This window comes from Telopea speciosissima, chromosome 3 (genome assembly GCF_018873765.1).
Source record: "Telopea speciosissima isolate NSW1024214 ecotype Mountain lineage chromosome 3, Tspe_v1, whole genome shotgun sequence".
Lineage (NCBI taxonomy): Eukaryota > Viridiplantae > Streptophyta > Magnoliopsida > Proteales > Proteaceae > Telopea > Telopea speciosissima.
Window position 1 is genome coordinate 23627005 of NC_057918.1, and position 24070 is coordinate 23651074.

Genomic DNA, 24070 nt, shown 5'->3' on the forward strand with positions numbered 1-24070 from the left:
CGAAAGGTGCAATAATGAGGTCAAGTGGTCCTTGTAATGGAGGAAAGCAACCCGCAAAAGTTCAGCTTGAACATAGAATTGTAACCCTAGAATCGATTGGAGTTAGGGTTCTGAAAAACCATGACAAGTTGAGATCGATTAGAGTATCAAGGCTGGAAAGTTGAATGATAGTTGGAGAAAAAGAAAAAAAAGGGAAAGAGAACAATGGAATAGGGTAGATAGGTGCTGGAAAAGAAAGCAAAGGGAGCTCCAATGGTGGAAGATCAGCCTTCAATAGTGATAGGAAGCTGATCTTGAAGGAATTCTGGAAAAAACTCCAAATTGCAGGTATGCTTCCAGCGGAATTTCAATGAAAAAAAATAGATAGGATGGAGGAGGGCAGCAACTAAATCATTGGCTTAGGTTTTTACCTCATTAGTGCTGCCCCCTTACAAGGATGAGAAGAAGAAAAACTAGTAGAAGGTGAAACCGAGAAAGAGAGAAAGGAGGGGAGAAGTCGATTGAAGAGAAGAAACGTTTTTTCTTTCTTTCTAACCTAGATCAGATTTGGCTCTGATACCATGTTAGCAGAACCGTGAGTTAGAAAGAGAGAATGAGAGAATAGAATGTGTTATTCATTGATAGGTAACCCCTAGAGGGGAAAATTATAAAGGGACAGAAATATCCCTAACTAATTGACTCTATAAGAGTAACAACTTAAACCTAATAACATCAATATAAATCTACCCCAAAAAGACCAGAATACCCCCATGGTATTCTGGATTACATATTCCAACATGTAGCTTGCATGTGCTAAGGTGGAGCTGAGTCATCTCCTCCTAGCATACCTTTTTTTTTGGTAAATAAGTAAATTACCGAACCCTAACAGGGGGTAGGGAAGAAAGAATCGAGGAACCAAAGAACAATAGGGAAAAGAGAAGAGAAAGAGGGAGGGGGAGAGAGAGAAAACGAAACAAGAATAAAAAAAGGGGGGGGGGGGCGATCCTCTAGCCTACGCAGAGGAGGAGGACCGCAAAAGGCCATTATCAAGGCCCCAAAAAGTCACAATATGTCTGTTCCTAGGGGTGTCCGATGAGGGCCTCTGACGGATACAACTGATCTTAGAGGACACATTGAAGGAGATGGCTTCCCAAATCACATCAAAAGATCTAGAGTTGGAAGTCCATCTCCTGAGGTTCCTCTCCATCCAGATATGGTGAATAGCGGTGCTAAATACCAACTTCCCAATAGTGTCACAAATGAAGTTCCCAGCAAAGGTGTTGAGCAGCCAAAGCCATTCATGGGTAAAACATCTGATCCTTCTGCTACGAGGCCAGACGGAGGATAGGGCATTTTTCCAGATGGTGGAGGTAAAGGGGCAGTCAAAGAAGAGATGAGGGGTACCTTTACGGCCTATCCAGCAAAGGTTGTAGGAGGGGGGGCTGGGATGGTACGGTGGATGAGGAAGGCTTGGGTAGGCAGGCAAAGACAGAGGGCTCTCCAGACTGTAAGGCTATGGCAGGGGATGTGGCCTTTGAACTAGACTAGGTTGTGCCAGGGGACAGAGGGGCGAGGGTCTCTAGAGAAGTTCCAAGCAGACAAGGAGGAGAAGGTACCAGAGGGGGAGGGGAGCCAAAGGACCTTATGCACACAGGGGGAGGGGGTTTGCCTCGGAGGGTTGCCCAGATAAGGGAGACGATATCAGGGTTGACGGAGGGGTTGGGGGTCCAAGAACCAGAGGAGATGAGGGATGAGACTCGGGTGGCCTTGGGGAGGCCCGAGGAGTAGATGGCTCTAGGGCCAAGAAGATTAAAGAGGATACCTAAGGGGTGCCAAGGATCTAGCCAGAGAGAGGTGGAGTTGCCATTAGCAATGGAGGAGGAGATGCCACGGAGGGCCAAAGGGCGGAGGGATAGGATCTTGCTCCAAATCCAAGAGGAGTCGGCATGGATGTGGACAGTCCAGATGGAGTCAGATTTGAGGAGATAAGAGTGAACCCAGGAAACCCAGATAGAATCTGGGAAGAGATTCTCCAAAGAAGCTTAAGAATGCCTGCAGTGTTGGAGTCACAAAAGCGACGGAGGCCAAGACCACCCTCAGATTTTGGGAGACAGATAGAATTCCAGCTAACTGGGTGGAGAAACCTGGGGGTGTCACTTCCCTTCCAAAGAAAGGCATAAGATGCTCTCAATGGCCCGGATGGTGGATTTAGGGATACGAAAGATGCCAGTCCAGTAGATGTAGGTGGCTTGGAGGTCTGAACGGATACATTCGAGTCTTCCAGCGTAGGAAAGCAGCTTGCCTTTCCAAAGCTAGAGACGCTTTCGAATGTTGTCGAGCATGGGGGTGCAATGATGGCTCGAGAGCCTGGCTAGGATAAGGGGAAGGCCAAAGTAGATGATAGGAAGGGAGCCGATAGAGAAGCCTGTTAAGAGGCGAAGGGATTCTTTAGAAGAGTCCAAGATACCAGAGAGAAAGATTTTGGATTTGAGGAGGTTGACACGGAGGCCGGAAAGAGACTCAAAGAGATGGAGCGATTCCATGATTTCCGAGATGGAGGAATGGGACGCCTTAGAGAAGATCATCAGATCATCAGCAAAGGGCAGATGAGAGAGGTTGATGTGCTTACATTTTGGGAGAGCGGATATGAGGTGGAGATCGGTTTTGGCTTGGAGGCTTCTAAAGAGGACTTCCAGAGCGAGGGAGAAGAGAAAATGGGAGAGGGGGTATCCTTGTCGGATACTGACATTGGAGCGGAAAAAGCCGGTGGGAGAACCATTAACCAGAACAGAGAAGGAGGGGGAGGAGATGTAGGCATAAATCCAGCAAACGAAAACAGGGGGGAAGCCCATGAGGGAGAGCACATCACAAATGAAATCCCAACGGAGGGAGTCAAATGCTTAGTGGAGATCGATTTTTAAGACAGCTACCGGGGAGTGAGATTTGCGGTTAAAGCCTCTAATGATCTCAGAGCAGAGGATGATGTTGTCCGCAATGCTCCGGCCAGAGATGAAGGCCGACTGGTTAAGGCTAACAAGGGAGGGACTGACCGCCTTTATCCGATTGGCAAGAATCTTGACAATGAACTTGTAGATGAGATTACAAAGGGAGATGGGCCGAAAGTCAGTCAGAGAAGTAGCCTCGTCCTTTTTAGGGATAAGGCAAATGAAGGTTTAGTTGATCTGAGCAAGCTGACCAGGCTTAAAAAAGAAGCTGCGGATGGCTTTGGAAACCTCTCCTTTAAAGGAGTCCCAGCAGCTGAGGAAGAAGCCCATACTGAAGCCATCAGGGCCCGGGGCCTTGTTAGACTTATGGGAGAGGATAGCCAGGGAAATTTCATTATCAGAGGGGATGGCAATAAGGGAATTGAAGAGGGAGGGGGGATAAACTTATTTATGAGAGTCGAGGGAATAGGGGAAGGGGGGGTGAACGGAAGGGTTGAAAAGAGTGGAGAAGAAAGAGGAGGCAGCTTCTTTGATTTCGGAGGGAGAGGTGAGAGAGGCCCCATTAGGAGCGAGGAGGAGGGTGATGGAGTTCGAGTTTTGCCTGGCTTTAAGGGAGCGGTGGAAATAAGCAGAATTCGAATCACCAAGTTCTAGCCATTTGGAACGAGATTTCTGATGGAGAAAGCTTTCCTAGCATACCTTATCTTGTTAACAAAACAGGTTTTAGTGAATGGCTTGAATGATCAATGTGATCTCCAAGCATCTTTATTTATAATCTTCCAAAGAGTGGCAGAATTTTAGGTAACCCCCCCACATAGCCGACTGTACTAGCTATGGGGAAAAAGGATAGAAAAATATCCAAAATACCCTTATCGGGTTACATAACTCAACACTCCCCCTCAAGTTGGTACATAGATGTCACACATGCCCAACTTGACTAAACTAGGATGAAACAACTTGCCACTAGGCCCTTTAGTGAAGACATCAATAAGCTGATCACTGGACTTCACAAAAGGTATACAAATCTGCCCACTCTCTAACTTTTCCTTGATGAAGTGTTTGTCAATCTCCACATGCTTGGTATGGTCATGCTGCACTTGATTGTGGGCAATGCTGATTGCTGCTTTATTGTCACAGTATATCATGGGACGATGAACAAAATCACTAAGATTTTGGAGTAAATTCTGAAGCCATAATAATTCACAGATGCCCTGGGCCATAGCACGGAATTCCGCTTCAACACTAGACTTTGCCACAACATTTTTCTTTTTTACTATGGCATGTGACAAGATTACCTCCTACGAACGTACAATAACTTGAAGAAGATTTCCTGTCAGGATTACTACCCCAGTCAGCATCAGTATACGCCTCAATACGAAAATGATGATGCGGGGATAAGAGAATCCCTTTTCTTGGAGCTGGCTTCAAGTAATGGAGAGTACGAAGAACAACAGCCATATGAGTGGAGTAGGGATCATGCATGAATTGACTGACCAAACTCTTTGCAAATGCAATGTCCGGTCTGGTGTGGGAGAAATAAATCAATTTTCCCACCAACCATTGATATTGTCTCTTATCAACCGGATCACCATCCTTTTCTTTTAGACGAGTAGTAGCTTCCAAAGGAGTGTCACAGGGATGACACCCTAACAAGCCAGTCTTTGAGAGTAAGTCTAGGACATACTTCCTTTGGGAGAGAAAATGCCTTTTGAAGAACGGGCAACTTCAATCCTAAGGAAGTACCTTAGCTGTCCTAGGTCTTTTATTTCAAATTCTTGTCCCAAGAAAGTCTTCAGGTGAGAAACTTCATCTGCATCATTACCAGTCACAACTATGTTGTCGACATAGACTATAAGAAGGGTGACCTTATCTCCATTTTGCTTGATGAACAAGGTGTGATCAACATTGCTCTGTTTGTATCCTACACAGTTCAATGCTTTATGGAACCTGCCAAACCAAGCCCGAGGAGACCGCTTCAACCCATATAAAGCCCACTTCAGTCTGCAAACCTTCCCATGAGTCTTGTTACAAGAAAAACTTGGAGGAATCTCCATATAAACTTCTCCTTCCAGCTCTCCATGGAGAAAGGCATTTTTTACATCCAATTGCTGCAAATCCCAGCCTAGATTGACAGCATATGACAGTAAAACCCGAGCAATATTCAATTTTGCAATTGGGGCAAACGTCTCCTGTTAGTCGATCCTATAGGTTTGAGTAAAACCCTTGGCACAAGTTTGGCCATGTCTCATTTTTGGACAAGGCTGTCATCTCTTCCTTCATGGCTGCTTTCCACTTTGGATCTGCAATTGCCTCCTGCCACTTCTAACGAATAGAAACAGTGGAGAGAGAAGACACAAATGCACGATAGGAGGAAGACCAGGAATCATAGGAAACAACATTGGAGATGGGATGTTGAGTACAAGACCTAATGTCTTTACAAACAGCAGTAGGTAATTCAAGAGAAGGGTCCTTACTAGATGTTGTAACCATAGTTGTCATGGCGTCGCCATGGCGACATATCGCTGGAATAGTTGGCATATTGACCAACGATATGGGATATGTAAGCATATCGACCTGTATGGCCTCCATGGCGTCGACATGGATGCCATACCACGATTTATGGCCATATCGGCCGATATTCATGTTCAAGTGTATAAAACTTAAGTTTTTAATAATTATTAATTTTTTTTAACCTTTAAAAAGATAATGCTATAATCTTAATGTGTATTGGAGGTGTAACTTGAAGAGTTACACCTGCAACACACATTAACATAAAAAATTAAAAAACTTAAAACAATACACTATACCATAACTCTTGTCTCTTTAGAGAAATAGAAATCGAAAAAGAGAACAGAGGAGAGAGTCGTGAGATAGAGAGATGCAGTTCTTCTTCACTTCTTTGAATGACTGTCGGCCTCCTTCCTCATCTCCGGCAACCACTTCAAGCAGGTAAGTAATTAATGTAATTGTTTATTTATTTTTTATTTGGTGGTTCTTCTTCTTCTCCTCCTCCCAGTCCTCCAGCAACTCTCTCCTTCTGTTCTTCTTCTTCAGTTCAGTTCTTCTTCTCACTCATTCACGCACAGTCGCAACTGCAGTGAGAGACAGAGAGGGGGTTTCTCAATTCTCACTCCTTCAGTTCTTCTTCTTCTTCTTCTCCTCCCATTGCTTTTTCAGTTCTTCTCACTTCTTCGTCTTCTTCACATCCTGTGAGTCCTCTTCTCCTTTTTTTTTTATAGATAATATTCAGTCACAGGGATTTTTTCATGTGACCTAGCCAAATACACATGGCTGTTGTATTTTTTTTGTTTTGTAAAGCAACACCAAGTCACCAACAGCAGTTTTTTTTTTTCCTTTCTTTCTTCTTCCTTTCCACACAGCCACACACACTCACACAGAGACAGAGGGAGAGAGTCGAGAGACAGGGAGGGGGGATATTGGTAATTTTTTCGTGTGAGACAGCCAAATACAGTAATACACACGGCTGTTGTATTTTTTTTTGTTTGGTAAAGCAACACCAACACTAACAGATTAGTAGTACACTTTCATGTATTAAACCCTTGTAGATTAGCAGTACACTTTCATGTTGATTTTTGATGTTATAGGGTATCTATAATAGCATACTAAATGACATTAAAAATAGAGAAAATAAAAAATAAAACATGGTCGACATGATCGCCATGGCGGGTGACATGTCAATATATCGATTAGGGGCCCCTCCACTGACTTGGATTGCTGTGACGACGTGACAACTATGGTTGTAACAAGCTCTGGATCAAGTTCTGACAATTGGAGAAGAGGTACAGTAGTAGTAGTCTCAACTTGCTACTTGTGCTTCCGGATATAGACTTTATCAACAGGAATCTGAATTACAGGTCTATGCTCCCCCTGAACGGGAACCAAACAAGGGACTGGAGTTGGAGGTTCTGGAGAAGGCTCCCCCTAAATAGGAGCCGGTAGTATAGCAGGCACATCTTCAAAACTTGGATCATGCTCCCCCTGAAGGGGTGGTTGAGAATAATATGCCAGAGACTCATGAAAGACAATATCCATAGTAACCAGAGTACGCCAAGTGGGTGGGTGATAACATTTGTAGCCTTTCTGGGTAGCGGAATAGCTCAAAAAAATACACCGAATGCTACGGGGATTGAGCTTTCCATGAGGATGATGGTTGCGAGCATAACAAAGGCAGCCAAACAGGGGGAACTACAAAAGAAGAGCCCTAGAGAAGGTCAATAGGGGCACAACCATCAAGAACACAGGTAGGCATGCGGTTGATGAGGTAGGCAACGATAAGGATAGCATCACTCCAGTATTGAGAAGGGACCTGCCGTGCAAACATAATGGCCCCGGCCACATCCAAAAGATGTCTATTTTTTCTTTCAGCTACGCCATTCTGAGCTGGAGTATCCACACACCTGGTTTGATGAAGAATCCCATTCTCAGCCAAATAAGTCTGGAACTGACCCTCCAGGTATTCTCTATTTCTCTGCCATTATCACTCCGCAGAATTTTTAAGGTGACATTGAATTGGGTCTTAACCATACAATGAAATAGTCGAAAACAGCGAAAGACCTCACTTTTGTGTTGTATCATGTACACCCAAGTGGTCCGTGTAAAGCAATCGATAAATGAAACAAAACATCTATGGCCAGAAATGGAAGTACAATGGGTAGGGCCCCACACATCAGTATGAACTAAAGCAAAGGAAGAATCACTTCTTTTATTTAAAGGAGAATAACTGGAGCGAGTCTGTTTGGCCAATACACATGACTCACATAAAAACTCATCCGGTTTACAAGTTTTGACTAACTGAGGAAATAAAAAAGTTAAAGTCCTTAGTGGAGGATGGCCAAGTCGACAATGCCATAGATGGAGATCAGGAGAAGTGGCCAAATGTAATTGATGAGTTGAAGAAGAGGCTGGCGGAGGAGAAGTCTGACCCGTGTCAAGTAAATAGAGACCACCATGTATCTTGCCACCCCCAATCGTGTTCCCTTTCACTAGATCCTGTATGACACAATGAGAGGGAAAGAAAGTTATTTTGCAGTTTAAATCTTTGATCAGACTACTAATGGAAAGAAGATTAGTTGAAAAAGAAGGAATATGCAAAACAAAATTTAATGTAAGGGTAGGAGAGCAAGGAATGGAATCTTTTCCATTAATAGGAGAAAGGGAACCATTAGCCACTCAAACAGTATCTTTCCCAGAAGAGGGAGAATATTGGTGAAACACATGGGAGGAACCAGTCATGTGGTCAGTAGCACTAGAGTCTATAATCCAAGGACTGGAGACAGCCGATGCACAATGACTACTATTCGAATATCTGAAGCAATGTGAGAACCAGAAGGGACAGTAGGTGTAGATGCTGTAGTAGGTGCAGCGGTGAGCAGTCAGCTAGGAGGGGATCAAGGGGTGGCCCAAGTATTTGACTGCAAGGGTGCCAAGGGAGAAACCCGAGATTTGGAGAAGAGTGGTTTTGAGATCCTTTGAGATACCCGAAACGAAGAGGCGGGACTTTGAGAGGTTGACTCAAAGGCCTGACATAGACTTAAAGAGGTTCAAACAAGATAAAGTGGATTGGATAGATATTGGGCCAGCTTTGAAGAAGAGCATGAGATCATTAGCGAAAGCAAGGTGGGTGAGGTTAAGGGCTTTGCATTTAGGGATGGGTATAATGAGATTCTGGTCAGTGTAGGATTGAATGCATTTAGAGAGGACTTCAAGGGCAAGGGTGAAAAGGTAAGGAGAGAGTGGGCAACCTTGGCGGATACCAGTAGAGGAAGAAAAATAGCCTGCTGGACTACGACTGACAAGGACCACGAAGTGAGAAGAGGATATGCAATGGTAGACCCAATTAGTGAAGATGGGGGGGGGGGGCAACATTTTATTTGGGACATCACCAATAAAATCCCAACGTAATGGGTCAAAAGCTTTGTGAATGTCCACTTTCATAAGGGCAAAGGGGGAGTAGTTTTTCCTGCCAAAACCTCTCACAATCTCATGGCAAAGGAGAATGTTATCTGAAATGCATCCGTTGGGGACAAAAGCTGACTGATTGTCACTAACAAGTGAATCAGCAACCAACTTGAGACCATTTGCCAAGATTTTGGCAATGAACTTGTAGTGGAGGTTGCAGAGGGAGATGGGGAGGAAGCCAAACATAGAGGAGGCACCTTCACGCTTGGGGATGAGATAGAGGAAAGTATTATTAATACCATGGACCTGGGAAGGGTTGAGAAAAAAAAGCTTTGGATGGCTTTTGTGAGATCATTTTTTATGATGTCCCAGCAAGCAGTAAAGAATCCCATACTAAAACCATTAGGACCAGGAGTGCGGTTTGCTTTATGAGAAAGAATGGCTGAGTGGATTTCGGATTCATAAGGGATGGACTGGAGGGAAGGGAGAAGGGAGGGGACAGGATGACTTTGGAGATGAGACCCTTAGGAATGGGGGAGGGGGAGGAAGGGAGGGGGGGGGGGAGAAGAGCTGCTTAAAAACGGTTATGGCCTCGGATTTGATGTCCTCTACAGCAGTGATGATGCCATTTGGAGAGTCCAAGGAAGTAATGGAGTTAAGGTTAGTTCTGGCCCTGAGGGAGCGATGAAAAAAGGCTGTGTTTGAATCACCCAGCTCAAAGCCATTTAATGTGGGATTTTTGACAGAGGAAAATTTCTTGTTGGGACAGGAGATCTTGGAGATGAAGAGGTAGATTTTTCAACTTCAGCAAGCTGGGGGTTATGGAGATCAAATTGAAGGTGGGATTGGATATTGGCTGGCTTTGCTTTGCAGTCAGAGACTAGAGTGGTAATGTTGCCAAAAGTAGAAGAGTTCCATCTTTATAGAGCCACTTTAACATTTCTGAGTTTCATGGCAAAGGAGGGGAGGGGAGGGGAGGGGAGGGGAGAGGGTAGGGGAGAAGGCAGGGGATTGGCTTTGTCCCGGCTGCCGTAACGGTATCAATGAAAGAGGGGTGGGTGATCCACATGTCAAAAAACCTAAAAGGTTTGGGGCCAAAGGAGACAAAGGGTTGAATGTGAAAAGAAATAGGACAGTGGTCAGAGATACCTTGAGTGCCAGAAGAGGCATGAGAAGAGGGAAAGAACTGAGCCAAGCTTCATTAACCAGAAACCGGTCCAGTTTCCAAGCAAGCCGGGAGAGACCAGCTCTTCTGTAGTGCCAAGAAAATCGTTGACCTGACCATCTCAAGTCATTCATCCCAATGTCTTCCAAACAATCATTAAAAGCATCCACTGAAGGGTCCAAAGAACAAAAACCCACTTTCTTTTCATGACCAAATCGGATGACGTTAAAATCACCACCCAAAGCCCATGGATGGTTCCCAACCTGGAGAGCAATACAGAGGAAATCCTCCCAAAGGGCAGTCCTATCTTGGGCAGAGTTTGAAGCGTAAATGACGGTGAATAGAAGGGGTGGTTTCCATTTGGGTCCGAGGCTTTAAAGTGAAGGACAGAAGGAGTTGGGAAGAGGAAGAAAGGAGATAGAGGTTAATGGAGAGGGGGTCCTAAAGCCACCAGGGTCGGCCATTTGGATGATGAGTGTAATTTGAAATGATGGGCCAAGAAGGGGCAATAACAGAGGCTATGTGGTTGCCATTGTTTTCTTCAATACGAGTCTCGATGAGGCAGCAAAAGGAGGCATGAAGGGATTTGAGAAGAGAACGGACTTCCGATTGTTTAGAGGGAGGGTTTAGCCCTCTAGTGTTCCAAAGAAGGCCGCTATTTATTGAGGTAAAGTGGTGGGGGCTGCAACATTCACCTGGCAAGGCCAGTGAAAGGGGGGGGGCAGAGTTTGCGGGGCGAGGGCTTAAAGGGCGACGCATGGGGATAGTGAGGGGACAAGGCATGTCTGGATTCAATATTCCAGAAGTAGGAGGAAGAAAGGATGAGGATGGGGAAGGAGGGTTTGTCGGGTGAGGAGGATTACTGACCCAGGTTTGAGAGAATTGGGTTCGGGTCGGGTTAAGAAGTGTAGTTTGGATTGGTTTGAAGAAGGAAGGTCCAGGGGGTCTGGAAACCGGACCGAAGCAGTTTAAAGGACTTCTGACCAGGGGGTCTGGAGGACCCTATTTTTTTCAGTGCAGATTTATGGTGCACTAAATTTATCGAAGTTCATGCAACATCACAACCATCTATCATCTACTGATCATTTTCTTTTTTTATATTGGCAGATTTTGAACCACAAAAACATCGTAAAATATCTTGGATCGTCAAAGACAAAGACACACCTGCACATTATTCTTGAGTGAGCGGTCTTTAATTTTGTTTGCTTTTAGGTGTAACCTCATTAAGGATTTCAATGTTTCAAATTACACGTGTTAACTAGGTTTAACTGGTTCTCATGTAGGTATGTAGAGAATGGCTCACTTGCAAACATTATTAAACCAAACAAATTTGGACCCTTCCCAGAATCATTAGTCGCTCTTTATATTGCCCAGGTTTGTGTTGGAGTTTGCATTAGTATGCTACATTTTTCAAATTTCAGTTTTCTCTGCATAATATCTTTTTTTCCATGAATAGGTTTTGGAAGGCTTGGTTTATCTGCACGAACAAGGTGTAATTCATCGGGACATCAAAGGTGCAAATATATTGACAACTAAAGAGGTAATGTCGAAGTGATGTACTGCTGTATGCATGTTTTTAACATACACTTTAGTAGTTTTCATGTCTCAGCTTAGTTAAAGACATTCTTCTTTTTCTCCGCACACTTTTTTTTCCCTCCACAATATTTTTCACGTGTGGTTCTTGTCTTTCTGTTGATTTATAGTTCCATGTGTTGATCTTTCCTATTATATTGCAAATAATGCTTATTTTTAGTTCTCTTCCCTCTCTTTTAGTGGAACATTGTATTTGTAAGTTTTGTAATATATAGATTGTATAGCATGGTTTGAAGATGGGTATTGGATTGCCAATCTGGGGTAGTGGAGGGGTCTGATGAAAACGAGAGACCTGGCTTGGTATGACATGGGACTGATCCACACTACCTCCAAGCACAGGGAAGTTTTCCCTTTTCTCAGGGTTGAGGTTTGCCAATTTTATGGTGGATGAGTTGGCTTGAGGGGTGGGATGCTTATAGGGTGTTTTTTGCACTTAAGAGGATTTTCCAATTATGTTGTCCCATATGTACCTTGGTCTTCTTTTAGTTGTTGTAAATTAGAGCTTGTGCTTAATAAAACATCCTTGTTGCTTATCTCCCTTTCTGTTTCCATTTGTTAATTTTAGGATATAATGATTCTACATTATCTCCAAGAGCTGTTGCAGTACAGGCATGATTAGTCTGATATGTTTTTCTGCTTTCTTGTTGTGCTTAGTAACTTGTTTTTAATTGATGTATTTATATTTATTCAGGGTCTTGTGAAACTTGCCGATTTTGGGGTTGCTACAAAACTCACTGAGGCCGATGGTAATAATACATATTCTGTTGCTGGAACACCATACTGGATGGCCCCTGAGGTAGTCACTAGAGAATTATTTTTCTTCCAGAATTTGGCCAAGTTCTATTATGTTGATAAATAAAAAGTTTTGCTTATATACATATGTTTATGCTGTACAACTTTTGAATAGGCTTCATCCCCTCCCCCCCCTTGTGTGAGCTCTTTCTTTTGTGCACAGTGGCATCTAACTCCTTCTCTGACTCTTTTGCTTCAATAATTTTTTTTGAAGAAATTGGAATAAAGGCTACTAGCAGGATCATTACCAATGTTATGGATTGGTTGGTAATTATTTATTTTCATAATGTTGGCAGGAACACGACCAATGGTTTTGAAGAAATTTTTCCTTGCGAGCCCTTTCTCCTGTGTACAGTGGCAGCTTACTCCTTCCTCTGACTATTTCATTTACTTTACAGAATTTTTAGGCTTTCTTAATTTTATAAATAGGCACCTATAAAAGAAGCCATAAGATTTGAAAAAAAATATATTTTTTATTATTTAGAAATATAAATTTTTAGAAATATTAAGTAAAATATGCATATTTTGATGGACATCCGTTCGCACAACCAAAAAAATCTTCTGGCGGTCTCCAGGAAGATGAAAAAGAAGGATTTTTAATGTACATCCATTGGATCCTCAGGTTTCGGGGAATGTGGCCTTTGAACCAGACAAGGTTGTGCTAGGGGACAGAGGGGGCGGAGGGGCAGACAAAGTTCCAGGCTGAGGAAGTGCTGAAGAGGCCATTGGGGGAGGGCAACCACAAGAGTTTGTCATCAAGGGGGGGAGGGGAGTGGGGGAGGGGGGGAGAGCAGGCCAAATCCGAGCGACTATGGAGGGATTGAGACAAGGGGGGGGGGGGGGAAACCAAGAACCAGTGGAAATGAGGCTGGAAAGAGGGGCATTTTTAGGAAGACTAGAGGAGTATATGGACCTAGGACCGAGGACGCAGAAGAGGATACCAAGGGGGTACCAAGGATTAAGCCAGAGGGAGGTGGAGGAGCCACGAGCAATGGAGGAAGAGATCCCTCTGAGGGCCAAAGGGCGGAGGGCAAGAATCTTCCTCCAAATCCAGGAAGCATCAGAGGGGGAGGAGATAGTCTATAAGGAGTCGGACTTGAGAAGGTGAGAGGAGACCCAGTTAACCCAGATGGAATCATGACGGGTGGAGATTTTCCAGATTAATTTAAGAATGCCAGCAGTATTGGAATCTTTGATACGACGAATCCCAAGACCTCCCTCAGATTTAGGAAGGCAGATGGACTTCCAAGAGACAGGGTGGAGGAACCTGGAGGTATCGGCCCCTTTCCAGAGGAAAGCGTAGAAGAGGCTCTCCATCTCCTGGGAAATAGCTTTTGGTAAGCCACAGATCCCACGCCAGTAGATGTAAGTAGCTTGGAGGACAGAGCGAATACAAACAAGACGGCCAACATAAGAAAGGAGTTTGCTTTTCTAGAGCTGGAGGAGCTTGCGGATGTTGTCTAGCATAGGAGTGCAGTGGTGCCTGGAAAATCGGGCCGGAATGAGAGGAAGACCAAGGTATTTGACTGGGAGGGAGCCCAAGGAGAAGCCAGTCAGGAGCAGAAGGGAGTCTTTCTCTAGATCGGGAATACCAGAGAGGAAGATTTTGGATTTGAGGAGATTGATGCGAAGGCCGGAGAGGGATTCAAAGAGATGAAGGGAATCCATAATAGCAGATATAGAAGAGTGAGAAGCCTTGGAGAAGATCATCAGATCATCAGCAAAAGCGAGATGGGTGAGATTGATATGCTTGCATTTAGGGATGAGAGAGATGAGATGGATGTCTGTTTTGGATTGGAGGCTACGGGAGAGGACTTCAAGGCGATAGAGAAAAGGAAGGGTGAAAGGGGACTGCCTTGGCGGATACCCACTTTGGAGTGGAAAAAACCATCTGGAGAGCCAATAATCAGAACGGAGAAGGAGGGGGAAGAGATGCAAGCATGAACCTAGCGGACAAAGGCAGGGGGGAAGCCCATTTGAGAGAGCACTCCACAGATGAAGTCCCAACGAAGGGAGTCAAAAGCTTTATGGAGGTCAATCTTCATGAGGGCGGCCGGAGAATGAGATTTGCGGTCAAAACCCCGCACAATCTCGGAGCAAAGGAAAATGTTGCCCGCAATGCTACGACCGGAAATGAAGGCTGATTGGTTAGGGCTGACCAGAGAGGGGATCACAGTCTTGATTCTGTTGGCAAGGATTTTGGCAATGAATTTGTAGATGAGGTTGCAGAGGGAAATGGGCCTGAAGTTCGAGAGAGAGGTGGCTCCCTCTTTTTTAGGAATGAGACAGATGAAGGTCTGATTGACCTGGGCCAGCTGGCTGGGCTTATAAAAGAAGCTGCAGATGGCTTTGAAGAGGTCTCCTCTGATGGAATCCCAGCAACTCAGGAAGAATCCCATATTGAACCCATCAGGGCCAGGAGCTTTGTTGGATTTATGGGAGAGGATAGCCTTGGAGATCTCATCATTAGAGGGAATGCTAATAAGGGAATCCGCAATTTGGGGGGGAGAAACTTATTGATGAGATTTGGGGGGATCGAGGGGGCTGAAAAGGGACGGGGATTGAACAGATCAGAGAAGAAAGAGATGGAGGCAGATTTGAAGTCATGAACTGAAGTGAGGGGGGAACCATCAGAGGAGTGAAGAAGGGTGATGGAGTTAGAATTGAGACGAGCTTTCAGAGATCTGTGAAAGTAGGCAGAGTTAGAGTCTCCTAGCTCAAGCCACTTGATGCGGGCCTTCTGGCACAAGAAGCTTTCCTCAAGAGAGGTGAGGGAATGCAATTTCTCAGAGAGGATCCTTTCCTCAGAGGCAAGAGAAGGGTTGAGAGGGTCAGATTGAAGTTTGAGCTGGACGGAAGAGAGATTGGATTTATAAGAAGAAAGCCTGGAATTGATGTTACCAAAAGTGGAGAGATTCCACCTTTTCAGGGCAGCTTTGGTGTTGCGGAGTTTCTTGGAAAGGGCGATGAGGGGGAGGGAAGGGGAGGAGACCAGGGTACGCCAAGCCCCAAGGACGGTAGGAAGGTAAAGATGGTGAGAGGTCCACATGTTGAAAAATTTGAAAGGCTTGGGGCCAAAAGAAGAGTAGGGGTGGATCTGGATGTGGCAAGGGCAATGATCAAAGAGACCCTGAAGGAGGAAATTGGCGAGAGAGTGGGGGAAGGAGGAGAGCCAAGCCTCGTTAGAGATGAAGCGATCAAGCTTGCAAGCGATGCAGTCAGGGCCAGAGCGGCGGTTATTCCAGGTAAGGGGGGAACCAGTCCACCGAAGGTCCTCAAGGCTAAGATCTTTTAAACACTCATTAAAAGCAAGAACTGAGGGGGAGTCGATCGGTCTGCCGCCAAGCTTCTCATCTTGGGAACGAACCACATTGAATTCACCACCTAAGCCCCAAGGGACGGAGTCCGAGGAGGGCTTGAGGAGGGAGAGGTCATGCCAAAGAGACGAACGGTCAGCAGTAAGGTTACTGGCATAGATAACCGTAAGGAGGAAAGAGGAAGGGGAATTGGGGACGGAAAGGCTGAGATGGAGGAATTGGGAAGAGGAATGAAGAAGAGCGGTGGTGATTTTGAAAGGGTCCCAGAAGAACCAAATCCGGCCGAGAGGGGAATGATTGTAGTTAGACAGAAGGGACCAGGAAGGAGCCATAGAGGCTGCAATGCTAAGGAGGGCACGGGTTTTGAGAAGGGCACAAAAAGAAGAATGGGTGGAATTGATAAGAGACCTGATATCCTGATGTTTAGCCAGGGAGTTAAGACCCTTGACATTCCAAAGGAATCCAGCAAACATGAGAACTAGAGGGGGGGGAATAACAGGGTGCGCACCGAAGGGGTGTTGCGATAGCGACGACGAGAGAAGACAAGGACCAAGCATCGGAGAAGAGGCCTGCGGGGGGGGGGAGAGGGGGATTAAAGGGGGGAGGGAAGATGGAACCGGGGGGGTTAAGGGGGAAGGGGGGTAAAGGGGGAAGAGCAGGGAGAGGGGGGGGAGTCCGAGAGGGAAGGGAAGGAGATGGACCTGGTGAGGGATTGGGAAGGGGGGTTGGGGGAAAGTTTATGGTAAGGTTGGGCAGGGGGGAAAAATAGGCAAGTTATAGGAAAAGAAAGACTGGGCTTGGGCTTGGGGTAGGGGGTCAAGAGGAGGGGTGGGTTGGGTTAAGAGGGGGACTAGGGAGAGATCTGGGCTACTGGGCCGAGAGAGGAGGGGGGATTGGGCCGGGGGCAAGGATAGGAGAGGAGGGGGGTAGTGGGTTATAGAGATGGGCCTAGAAGGTAAAGGGGGGACAAAGGCTAAGGGGGTGGGCCTAAAGGGAATAGAAGGGAGATGGGGAGAGAGGCTAACGCCGTTAGAGGGGGTGAAGTGGAAGGGGTAGGGAGCAGAGGGGGTAGAGAGGGTAATAATGGGGGAAAAGTAGAGGGCAAAATGGGAAGCTCGTGGTGATTGGGACATATGGAGGGGGCCAAAAGGAGGGGGTGTTCAAAAGGGGGGCTGAAGCAGACGAAGGGGTCTCAGAGGGAGGGGGTAAAGTAAGAGAGTGGCAAGGGGGCAGCTCTTCTCCAGGGGTTCGACTGTAACAGCGGCGAAAAGACCAATCTCAGTAAGGGAACTGCTAAACAACCCAGAGGGGGTAGGTGAAGAGTCAGAGGCTCTTCCAAGCTCAAAGGGGAAATCTGTGGCCAGATGCAGGGGTGTCATCGCTGTGCTTACGCAGTTGCAGGGAGCCGAGTCAGGGATATCTCCGAAAACGAGGTTCTCTTGCACCAGATCAGCAGATTTGTGGACCTGCTCAGTAATCGAGGGAACTGACGACTGCAGGGGATGCAGAACAAGAGCCTGAGATGTCTCGGTAATAGGGACAGGCACCACTTCAAAACTAGTAGTGGAGCCGTTGGTGGCGACGGTGGAACTTCGAGGGCAACGGCTGGGGCGGCGACGCTGGCGGCGATTTCTCTAAGGGGTTCTGCCATGGTACTCAGAGTTAGAAGGACCTTCGAAGGGCAAGGCAGCATTAACGGGGGCTTCATTGAGAGAAGCAGTAGCAAGAATCTCAGAAGAAGTCGCAGCAGGAGGATGATCTGAAGGGGAAACAGGCTGCGTGGCTGCAGATGCGAAGGCTGCTGAGGCAAGGGACATCGTGGCAGGGCATGCAGTGTTTGAATGGCCAAAGGATTTGCATTGCTGACAGTGGGGGGGAATCCATTTATAGTGCACAGGGTGTACAAACCAGAACCGGTCTTATTCCTTGATGGAAATGGTCGAAGGGGGAGGGGAATCTGCCGAGATGTCCACACAGAGTCTGGCGAACAAAAGCCTGTTTAACTTGAGAGTGCGCAAGTCCGTGCGAAGCGGAGTGCCCAGAACAGACCCTATACGGCTGAGACTCTCTTTGGTCCAGTATTGTAGGGGTAGACCAGGGAGATTAATCCACAAGGGAATGGCATGGTTTAAAATCTCGCGAAATTTCGATCGCCAAATTTCGTATATCTCGACATGTCCGAGATACGAAACCAATCCGAAACCAAAAAATACAATATTTCGTCGATATATCGACGAAATATCGTGGATCTCACGATATATTGCGAGATATTGAAAAAGTGACAAATAGTGTCACGTGAGGGACCATTTTATACCATATTTCGCAGCTCTTGGTCGATATTTCGACCGAGAGCTGCTGAAACTCTATTTTTCTCTCTTCTTCCTCATTTTTTGCTCTTCTTCCTCCCTTCCAAGCCTCATCCAAGCATTGTTGAAGCTCCTTGTCGCCGGGAAGACGTCGGAGGGTCATCTATGGTCATCATCCAAGCCTATTTTCATTATTTAAGGTAAATTCTATTTCTCTAAAACTATTTTTTTAAAAAATACTTTGTACAAATGTTGTTGGATGTTGATCATATTAATATATGTTAGACACCGGAGGCCGATCTACAGCCTCACGGTGTCGAAATTTGTTTCCCATACGTATTTCTTTTTTTTTTTTTCTGGTTTTAAAAATTCATTTTCATACAACTAAAATAGGAAATAATTAGGGGTAATATGACTTAGATGGTAATGAATTAAATATATGTTAGACACCAATGGCCGATCTACGGCTTCACAGTGTCGGATTTATTTTTCTGCTCTTAAATAATTATTTTAATTTTCAAAAATTAAGAAAAATATATAAAAAATTAAAAAACAGAAATAAATCAGGAAAAATATGAGTTTTAAGTTTAAAAAATAATGAAAAAATATGAAAGTTATTTCCATATGTTTTGAGATGCATTACATGTATATTATGTTCACTAATTTTTGGTTTTCTTGTGTTAGGTCAATACTTATATTAACATTATGTATAAAAAATTGGTTTTAATTATGATAAAAATATAAGGGTTAGGGGAAAAATATTAAATAACTATACAAGTGTATTAGTAATCTAAAAGTGTCAATTGAAGTGCATCTACATTAAGTTTTTTAATTATTTGTGTTACTTACATTGCAGTAAACAAGTATCGTTATGGTGGATTGTGATAGACAACGTGCGAAGGGCAAGCAGAAGGTAGGGGAAAGTAGTCAACAAAGGGGGCGGAGGGAACAAAGAGAACAGAGGAAACAAGAGAGACCAGCCAGCCAGCATAGGGGTGACATTACATGGTTACATGGTACTCCCATTGATGGGGATAAGAGAAAATCTATATGTAACTATTGTCACATTCAATTTATGGGAGGTGGGTCCAGAGACTTAAACAACATCTGATGGAGGATCTAAAGATGTCAGAGGTTGTCATATGGTCCCTCATCAAGTAGCCAGGAGATTGGTGATAGTTTGAGGGGAAAGAAGAAGAGAAAGGCTGACAAGCAAAGGATAAGAGAACAACTTGAGGATACAGTGAGGAGTTCGATGGGAGGAGGAAGACGATACAATGATGACTCCTCCTCCTCCTCCTCCTCCTCTGATGAAGATGACATTGCAGTACCTGATGACATACAAACAGCAGAGGAGGCTAGGGATTTTAGGCGGACTGTTTCAAGGAGTAGAGTAAGTTTTCAAGATGATCAGCAGAGACATAGAGTAGGGGGTAGTGGAGGAGCTGGCAGTTCTGGAGGTCCTAGAACTTTGAATCCTTTTAAAAGATCACAAAGTGTGAGGGCAACCCCAACACCTCTACCAGTACCAGTACCACCATCAACATCTGATCCTAAATTGCATAAGAAGAAAGGAAGCAGTTAACCCAGAATCAAAGGAGCATGGAATGGGATGAAGGGATTGGTTAAAGAATCAATAGCTAAGTGGATGCTATACCATACCATCCCAGCAAACACTGCACAAGACCCCCATTATGATACCATGATAGATACCATTGCAGAGGCTGGCCCAGGATTCAAGGGCCCCACCCCATATGAGGTAATGAATGTTTATCTACCTCAACAAAAGAGTGAGATTGATGAGTACATTAGTGAGATGAGGAATATGTGGGAGACATATGGGGTGCCTATAATGGCAGATGGATGGACTGGGCCTACAAGAAAGTCCATCATTAATTTCATGGTTTATTGTGATGGGAGGACAGTGTTCCTCAATCGTGGATGCATCCAAAGAGATAAAGGATGCAAAATATATTTACTGATTGTTAAAGGAAGTAGTGGAAAAAGATGTGGGTATTGAGAATGTTGTCAGATCAGAACGGACAATGGAAGTAACTTCAAGTCGGGTGAGAAAATGATGAACAATAGTAAGTACCGGCTCTTTTGGACTCCTTGTGCAGCCCATTGCATTGACTTAATGCTAAAAGATATGGGAAAGTTAAAGTTGGTGAAGACTGTGGTTGAAAGTGCAAGACAAGTCACCAACTTTGTATAGAACCACTCCTATGCACTCAATCTATTGAGGGAAAAATGTGGGGGTGACTTGGTTAGGCCTGGCATCACAAGATTTGCCACCAACTACATTGCCCTCAAAAGCATTGAGACAAAGAAGGCCGGCCGAGAAGCATGTTTGCTTTCGAGGAGTGGTTTGAATGGAAGGGTTCCAAGATCGCAAATGGGAGGGAAGCACAAGCAACGATGTCATCCGAGGACTTCTGGACCAAACTAAGCAAAGTGGTGAAAGTTTTGGAGCCGTAGTTAAAGTTCTACATGTTTCCGACTCGCTCTCGAAGGGCCCAACCATGCCACTATATCTTGAAATAGACTTGATGAAAGATTGTCTATAGTATGGCTTCTCGCAGTAGCAAACACTTCTTAGATATCATAAATGCTCGCTGGGAGAATCAACTTAGGCATCCACTGCATAAGGCTGGTGAGTAAATTTGTTTTATGTTTACTAATTCATAGTATTATTATTTACTAATTACCTATGCATTTGACAATACCTCTATTCTATATGTCATATTTCAGTATACTACTTGAACCTTAAGTATCAATATAACAATAGGCTTGGATTGGAAACTCAACTTATTGATGCTGTGAAACAAGTAGTGAAGAAGTTGGAGCCAGATGGTGCACTACAAGCAATTTGCAACAATGAGGTGAGTTCATTTGGAAACTCAACTTATTGATGCTTTCAAATAAGTAGTGAAGAAGTACTTACTAATTTTTCACGTAGGTGTAGATCAACGTATTTAGGGATGCATTGGGAAGTTTTGAACCGAGGTCGCGATCTGGCGAGCACGGGGTGATCTTGGTAATTCTTTTAAGTTTTAAATTACATATGTATTGAAATCAAAGTTGAAACAACATTTGACACATGTTTTTTTTGTAAACTGTAATGCAAATTGAATGGTGGGTGTTGTATGGGAATCGATTGAAAACTTAAGAAGAATAGCAATTAAAGTCCTTGCCCAAATATGTTCTGCATCTGGTTGTGAGAGGAACTGGAGTACCTTTGCACTCATCTACTCCAAGAGGCGTAACAGATTGGGGTCTCAACGTTTATCTCGACATGGTGTATGTGCACTTCAACTCGAGGTCGAAACCGCAACACATACGCACGGGACATGAGGGACAGAGGGGCACCATCGATCTAGCCGACATCTTTCAAGTCGATTTTGACGATGAGGACCCTATTGTGGATCAAAGTGAGGGATAGAGGTGAGCCGTGTTGGATGAGGAGGGAGGTAGGCCCGACCCCATGATAGCTTCTGAGATTGGTGCTGATGTGGACGAGTAGATGGCTTGCGAGGGTCAGATACATGCAAGGGAAGCCTCACCCATACCATTCCAGCCCACTGGTGGCAATGTTGCTGATGATGAAGACTGGTCTAAGTCCTCAAATGATGATGATGGTGATGATGGTGATGCTGGTGGTGGTGATGGTGATGCTGGTGGTGGTAATGCTGGTGGTGGTGATGTTGGTGGTGGTGATGTTGGTGAAGAATTTGACGGCGTGCGAGAGCGTTATGTGGTAGGCCAGGAGGCCCAGGATACGGCACCTGTAGAGCCACTCCGATTCACTGGAGAGACACAGTTTGATTATGCCACACAAGATACGGACCACGGAGCACGTGCCCCCGCACCCCCACCCTCAAGAGGCCCCCTATATACATATAACAGGAAGCGTAGGGGTCGACAAACACAGTTGCAACCTGATCACATGGACATTGATAACTTATCTAGCTCTGTTGGTGGTTTGAGTATGGGTGATAGGGAGGGAGGACCGACTGAACATTGGCGTGCCCCATCTTTTGACGCACATACCACTCCATTGGCATCGGATTATGGTGCATCACAACCTTACGGTGGATATGGATATGGATCATCATCATATGGGCAGTTTAGTGGGGTAGGGGACTATGACTACCAGTCCCAGTCCCAGGGACATACTGGATCATCTTTTGTAGATAACATCTTTGCATACCCTAGCAGACCTAGCTACCAACCTCACCAGCCATACATGCAGCCAATGCCATGGCCTCTTGCGCCGGCGCCAACATCATATCACAGTGGATCATCTTCTTCACGGACTGGATCGATTGGTAACCCTAGCTTATATCCTAGGATAGGTTACCTACAGTATGTTGATGATTCCATTTACGTGACACTTGTGGATGACTACACTCGTTTCTTCTCCTATTCTATACCGTGGTCCACATATGTCCTTCAAACAGAGAGCAATGGACGTCGACTCCAGCGAGGCATGAGTGGGATTGATCCAGGGAGGCACAACAACTACTATTGGTAGTTTAGCACTTGTAATTTGTAACTTAAGTTGTGATTTCATTGATCTATGAACTTGTGAGTTGTGACTTGCGAGTCTTGTGACTTTGACACTTAGTGTATTACCTTTAAGGCTTTAAGCATTTGAGCTATTGAGTTTTGAGTTATTGAATATTATGGAGTTTATGAGAATCATGGTACTCATCAATGTGTATTGGCTTTAACTTGATATGTGATGAAGTTAAATACTATTATTAAATATAAACTGCCTAATCTATGACTCTATGTGTATTTAACTATTTATACATTAGGGTCTGCGACCGTATGTCAATCAAGGGTGCAAGCCCAAAATACCAATTTGAATTCATATTTTTGCAAATTTTATGGTTTAAATGTGTTTATTAAGCTTAAATAAGGCTGTCCATGAAGTTTCAGGCCTAGATATGGCCAAATACCCTCCGAGATGGACCCCCGAAATATTGCAGAAAAAATGCAATATTTCGGTCATATTTCGCGATATTTCGGGTATCTCGGATATCTCGGTAGGCCGGAGATACCGAGATATCGCGAAATATTAAACCTTGGGGAATGGTGTTGAGGTTGACCTTGTGGAGGAGGAGATGTGGCTGCCACCGACGAAGGAAGATAGGTTTGGTGCCTACCATCCAAGGGGCACCATCCAGGGCGCGAGATTTGGCTTCGTCAGAGAAGAACTTGAAAAGGAACACTCCTGAGTCAAGGAGGTGGATATCAAGCAGCCCTGCTGCTTTCCATTGCTTGGTGAGAAGCCTGGTCAATGTTGAAAGAAGGGCGAGCACCTAAGAAATGACCAACCAGGCAGGAGATCCATTTCGAGAGTTCAGGGGAGAGGATTGAGTTGGGGCAGTGGGCGAAAGGAATGCCATTTTCAGTGGAGGGTTTAGTATAATGGAGGGAGGTGTCAAGCTGAGAAGGAGCCTGGTGTAAAAGGGAAGACCAGGATTTGGGACCAGGGGTAGAAACAGAGGGCTGGATGGCAGGGTTGGTAGGGTGTGGAGGAGCAGAAGTGGAAGGGGGGGGGGGGCAGAGGGGGAGAAGGGGAGAAAGGGGGGATAACGCTGGAGGAGCTCCAGGGGAGATTAGGGAGGAGTGGCGGTAATGGTGGAGACGGTGAAGGGCTGGTGGGGGGGGGGGAGAAGGAGGGTTCATGTCAGTAACTAATTTGTTGTTTAGTTGCCTTATATTGTAATTTTCCTTTTTTTTTTTTATCTTTTACCTCCCTACGGAGGTGTATGTAATTCCTTTCATATTATTAGTAAAGTAATATAGGTGTGGTGGAGACAATACTCCAACACACAACATTGCACCATCTTCTTCTTCTTCACCTTCTACTTTCATCTGTTCCCTTGCATTCCTTAACTTCCAACTCTCCAGTCCCCGCTTCTACAATCCATTGACATCAACAATGCCCTCAACTCCCACCTTCTTTAATATGATATTTGTTTATCTATTTTATATATTAATTCTATCAACCACCCTTCTTTAATGTATTTGTGGCAAAATCCA

At 44.9% G+C, this 24070-nt stretch overlaps 1 protein-coding gene across 2 annotated transcripts in view; it reads left to right on the forward strand.

Moving 5' to 3' along the window:
• LOC122656728 (MAP3K epsilon protein kinase 1-like) overlaps positions 1 to 24070 on the forward strand; it is a 136971-nt gene that overhangs the window by 5974 nt on the left and 106927 nt on the right. For both annotated transcript variants that reach the window (XM_043851358.1, XM_043851359.1), the window contains exons 4-7: positions 11116 to 11189; positions 11292 to 11382; positions 11465 to 11548; positions 12293 to 12397. In XM_043851358.1, coding sequence (XP_043707293.1) covers positions 11116 to 11189; positions 11292 to 11382; positions 11465 to 11548; positions 12293 to 12397 — 354 coding nt within the window. The remainder of the gene's footprint in view (positions 1 to 11115; positions 11190 to 11291; positions 11383 to 11464; positions 11549 to 12292; positions 12398 to 24070) is intronic.